The sequence below is a fragment of the Apaloderma vittatum genome, unplaced genomic scaffold, assembly GCF_000703405.1.
Source record: "Apaloderma vittatum isolate BGI_N311 unplaced genomic scaffold, ASM70340v1 scaffold7079, whole genome shotgun sequence".
Classification (NCBI taxonomy): Eukaryota; Metazoa; Chordata; class Aves; order Trogoniformes; family Trogonidae; genus Apaloderma; species Apaloderma vittatum.
The window spans coordinates 3,396-8,833 of record NW_009736867.1 but is presented as its reverse complement, the minus strand read 5'-3'; the positions used below and the strand labels follow the sequence as shown (position 1 = coordinate 8,833).

Here is a 5,438-nt window from a genome sequence, read left to right as displayed (position 1 = left end):
CACAGTCTGCATGACAGATCCTCCTGAGAGTCAGAGCAGCTCTCCTGGGAACATGCAGAGAAAACGAAGATCTAAAATATTTTCCCCCGTCCCCACTCCCCGCTGCTGGCTCAGTGGGGAACAGGTGCCAGCACAAGCGGGGAGTTTAAAAATAGGCCGGAGCAAAATTGTTTTCCCCTCAGCCAATTTGGCTGTACTTCGTTACTTGAGATGATGTTATCTCATGCTATTTCTCCAGCTGTCCAGCAAGTCCACCATGAAAATCAGGTCAGACAAGATAAGGATTTCCAGAAAAAAACTTTTAAAAGGAAAAGGTCCCCTCTTCAATGCCAATGACTGGAAGCGTTGCCCTCTCCCCTGCACTCTTGCTTATACTGCTTCACTAGAAAAAGCTCTACAGACATCATCAGGGGAGCTCGAAAACTGTGACAAGGTTGTTTTCAGGTGAGAACATCGTAAGTTTAGGACATGTTGCAGGCACTGCTGCTAACTGGAGGTTTGAAATTAGTTCTCAGAAGGTTAAGCTGTAACTGCAAGCAAATGTGTGACTAACTAGAAAACACCAAGTAAGGAGTTGAAAGTTATGTGTGTTGAGAGTATCCAGGTCTGCTAATGGGCTTTCTGAACCACAGCCAATTACTAAGAAATTGATAAATGATTGTGAAATACAAACAAAATTAGCTCACATTCACACAGCTAACTGTCAAACATACTCTATGGTTACTCTTTGTCTCATAGCCATTTTGGCAAACACATTTCAAAGCAGAGCTCATTTCAGTCTCTAGTAAACCTATGAATGAATCAAGTCCCAGAGTAGCTCCTGGATGATGACACCAGCAAGGCATCATCCTGCAACTGCAGGTTGGGGAAGGTGCCAGGATAACCACTCCAAGGCCAGAGTTTCCTGTCCTGGGCTGAGCTCAGTTATTTACACACAAGGGTGTGAAAAGAGGCTCCAATCACTTTGCTTCATCCTAACACTATGTCGCCCAGCAAAAACGTCCACCCAAATGCTGTTTCCCTGGGTATTGAGCTGCCAGAGGCGAATTAAGCTCCTCCCAAGAAACTGATTCCACTGGTTTTCTCTGACACCCCATATTCCTTTCCCTAAAGAACCCCCAGATCTTCAAACTGCCTGGCTGTCAGAAAAGCCCATGCCAGCCCAAGTAGTGCCCAAGGCCAGGGATCAAATATAAGGTTTCTCACACATTCACGCAAACTCCCCCAGCCTCTCTGTTCGCATATGACAGGTGGCTGGAGAGACCTGGGCAAGGCAGCCCGCCTGCAGCTGTTTTCATTTCTTTAAAGGCTGAGCTGCACATCGCTGGCACCCCCATGGCACTGGCCAACTGAGCTGTCTCTAACTAAAGTGGCCAAGGGCTTCCCTGGCCAAGTTCAAAGCCAAGAGGGTGAATCAAGGTGGATGACATCTACCTTGACTACAGCAAGGCTTTTGACAGTCTCCCATAACGTTCTCATTAGGAAACTCAGGGAGTGGGGGTCAGATGAGTGGACAGTGAGGTGAGTTGAGAGCTGGGTGAGTGACAGAGCCCAGAGGGTTCTGGTGCAGGGTCTGGGCCTGTAACCAGTGGTGTTCCCCAAGGGTCAGTACTGGGTCCAATCTTATTCGACATATTCACTGACCTAGACAAGGGGACAGAGTGTATCTGCAAGTTTCCTGATGGTACAAAACTGGGAGGTGTGACTGACACACCAAAGGGCTGTGCAGCCATCCAGCATGACCTGGACAGGCTGGAGTGCTTGGCAGAGAGGAACCTAATGAGGTTCAATAAAAGCAAATGTAGGGTCCTGCACCTGCGGAGGAACAACCAGTATACGTTAGGGGCAGACCTGCTGGAAAGCAGCCCTGAGGAGGAGGATCTTGGAGTCCTGGTAGACAGTAAGTTAACCATGAACCAGCAATGTGCCCTTGTTGCCAAGAAGGCCAATGGTCTCCTGGACTGCATTAACAAGAGTGTGACGAGTAGGTCATATTTCCCCTCTACTCTGCCCTGGTGAGGCCACATCTGGGAATAGTGTGTCTAGTTCTGTGCTCCCCAGTTCAAGAGAGACAGGGAACTACTGGAGAGAGTCCAGCAGAGGGTAACAAAGATGACTCGGGGACTGGAGCATCTCTCTTAGAAGGACAGGTTGAGAGAGCCGGGACCATTTAGCCTGGAGAAGAGAAGGCTGAGAGAAGACCTTATCGATGTCTATAAATATCTCAAGGGTGGGTGCAGGGAGGATGGAGCCAGACTCTTCTCAGTAGTGCCCAGTGTCAGGACAAGAGGCAATGGGCACAAGCTGGAACACAGGAAGTTTCATCTAAACATGACAAAAACTTCTTTACTGTGAGGGTGACAGAGCACTGGAACACGCTGCTCAGAGAGGTTGTGGAGTCTCTGTCCTTGGAGATTTTCAAAACTCACCTGGATGCATTTCTGTGCAACTTGCTGTAGGTGATCCTGCTCTGGCAGCAGGGTTGGACTAGATGATCTCTAGAGGTCCCTTCCAACTCCAATGACTCTGTGAAAAGCACTTACAGGGGAAAGCCCACAGTGGGACTGCTTCCCACCCACGGTTTGGGTGAATGCATGGAAGGACACAGCAGGAAGTGATGTGCCAGAACACAGCCCTGCCTGGAGAGGTCTGCAAGAGGTATCTTGAGCTGCACAGCTACAGAGAACCAACCCCCACTCCTCCGCCACAGGATCCTACCTTTGGGGCTCCCACTGCCTGCGAATGGGCATCATGCAGCTGGTCCAGTGCAACATTAAAATCCTCCTCAAGCATGGGGAACCCAGCAGTACAAAAATCTCTCTCCACTTCCTCGCTCAGTCCACCTGGAAAACTGGTGAGGAAAGAGAAGAGAAGGAGTCAGGCCCCATCGCACTCCTGGCATTATCAGCCCCTGCCCTCCCCGGCCCAGTGCTACCTCAAGGCCTGGATGCGGGTACAGGCAGCCCGACTACTGTGGGACAACAAGGCACAGAAATCTCCCAACACAAAGCCCTGTAAATGCAGAAACAAACAGCATCAGTTTGGTCCCTGACCATTACTCCTGCTAGGTCCTAAGAGGTGTGTGGGGAAAAATTCCTTGTAGAGCTGTTTTTTGAATTCTGTGCTCTGGTTAAAGGGTCTAGCTTCTTTTTATCCTATTGGCTCTATCTTCTAGCAGAGACAAGCATCAGCCAATGCCTCTGCAAAAGCTGTCAGTCCTTAAGCACTAGAGATCTGCAGTCAAAGCTGATGTCTAAAGGCCAGGGTTAGCCAATGAAGAAGTTGACTGGGCTGTGGGAATTTCCCCCTTTCTCCATGGCCAGGCAGGGGAGGTTGGCTCAGCACTCCCAGGCTGCCCATCTCCACACGCTGCCATGGTTTCACTCACTGCAGTCCTGCGGGCCAGCTTGGACAGGCTCACTTCTTTGCCCAGAGGTAGACTGGCAGTTAGCACGCTCAGCATCGACCTCCTCTGCTCTTCTGACGGGGCTTCAATTTTCACCTCGTGAAGGAAAGCGCTCTGCACATCTGTAGGAATATCCTGGGGCTTGCAGGTGGTGCCGATCACCAGGACAGGGTGGCTGTTAATAAAAGGGGGACGGTGCATGGTCTCAGCTCTGTGGAAGCCTCACTCTTACACTGCCATCATCCGTGCCAAGTCACTCTCTAATGGCTACTCTTTCTTCTGAGAAGCGCGCTCATATTGGCCAAAGGGTCTTGCAGTCATTCTCCTCCAGCTTTCCCATGAACTGCTTTGCGAACTTTGTAGCAAAAAGTCAAGGCCCTTAAATGACATCTTTTTTCTTCACCTGATGTTTCCCTCCCTGCACTCTGGTACTTGTCATCAGCCTCAACATTATCCCAGAGTGCAGCTCCCTTCCAGTGTCCCTGCGACCTTTGGCATGGAAACACACCAGGATGGCTCATTTGAACAACTCAGAAAACAGCTTTAGACACTGAAGCTTCCCCCTGACACTAAGCTGGAAGAACAAAGGTGCTCTGAAGTAAACAAAGCAAATCTGGGACAGGCTCCACCAGATTAAAAATAAAACAGGGCACGTTAGCAATCAGTCACCTTGATGTAATGGTGACTGCTGCCCTAGGAATGGCAGAAGCAAACAATCACCTCAGATGTCCACAGCAAGCGTGCAAGGTCCACATACCTCAGTGCTGGGTCTCTGTCCAGGAGGAGCTGCCTCAGAGTAGCGATGACCCTGGCATCCTCTCCTAGCCTGTCCCGGTCTCTGCTAGCAGGAGCACACATGGATGATATTGCTGGGCTTGGACAAAGGCCATCTGTACTTTCTCCTCTGTGGCTCCACTGGTGTCCCCGCACAAACTAACGCAATCAACCTGTGAGATAGACCACACAGCACACAGCCTGCAGTGGTTGCAACACCGATGGCTGTGGGACCCAGGGCAACGTTCACTTCCTCAAAGCTTGCCACAGGCAATTCACAGTCAAAAGGAGATCAAAGTGATTGTTTCTCAGAGACACATTCAGGACACATTCAAAATAGGTCTCCCTGAGGTCTCCCTGGCATGGAAAAATGGCTGTTTATTGCTTCTCTCCAGGAGGTGAGGGGGGCAGGAGAGCCTTGCCTGAAAGAGGCGAGGCCAAGGGACCAGAGAAGCTGAAACAGTGGATGTCACGGCTCAGCAACCTATGCTAGAAGGGACGGGAGAGCCATGGAAGAGGCCAAGACAGGGAGAACAAAGCGTCTCGGAGGAACGGCGCAACAAATGTAGGGGCCAGCTCAGGAAACTGTTCAACTCGGCGCTGCACAGGCTCAAAGTGCAAGAGGAAGGTAGAAGGTGAGGGGCGGGGGCAAGCTGAGGCCCAGACACTGTTTACAAAGCAAACATTTGGCACAGTTCTCCAAAATAGAGAGGTGACTGGTGAGCCTTGAACAGCAGCCTGAATATTGCTGGTAACAGGCAGTGCCACCTCCTGGTGCTGCAACGTCCCACCACTGGGATTCCCTGGGCATGGTCCTCAGAAAGTGTAGCTTGGAGCAGGGAGAACACCTGAAGAGCTGAAATAAAGGGTAAGGATGCGGATGCAGAGCAGACGAACTCCTACGCTCCACGTACTATGGACAAAACCAGGAATAAGGGTTGTGGCAGGCATAGCCAAACAGCAGGAGCATCTGTCCTGCAAGTACAGAACGGCAGAGAGAAAAAGACAAAAACCTGATAATAGTCAAGTGGTGGAGATTATAATGCGGAAAAAACACTGCGTCCTGGTAGGAGAGCAGGCAGAACAGTCAGACAAAGGGAAGAGAAGGTGGAATGGTAATGTAAGCATTGCAGTAAGTGAGAAAAGGGAGGGGAGAGTCTAAAAGGTGGGATAGGAGAATAAGATGGACAGCAAATACATCCGGCTTCAGCAGTAAGAGTGTTAGTCTTTAAAAGCAGCACGCCAAAACCAGAGCTAT

General features: G+C 50.3%; 1 protein-coding gene across 1 annotated transcript in view; it reads right to left on the bottom strand.

Annotated features, from left to right (window-relative positions):
* The window catches only part of PEX6 (peroxisomal biogenesis factor 6), a gene marked incomplete at its 5' end in the record, with an annotated part of 9,844 nt that extends 5,491 nt beyond the window's left edge, over window positions 1-4,353 (bottom strand). The window contains 5 exon segments of the mRNA XM_009877118.1: window positions 2,719-2,851; window positions 2,936-3,012; window positions 3,389-3,581; window positions 4,164-4,248; window positions 4,251-4,353. Of these exon segments, the coding sequence (XP_009875420.1) occupies window positions 2,719-2,851; window positions 2,936-3,012; window positions 3,389-3,581; window positions 4,164-4,248; window positions 4,251-4,353 (591 nt within the window).
* Between the last annotated feature and the right edge of the window lie 1,085 nt (window positions 4,354-5,438).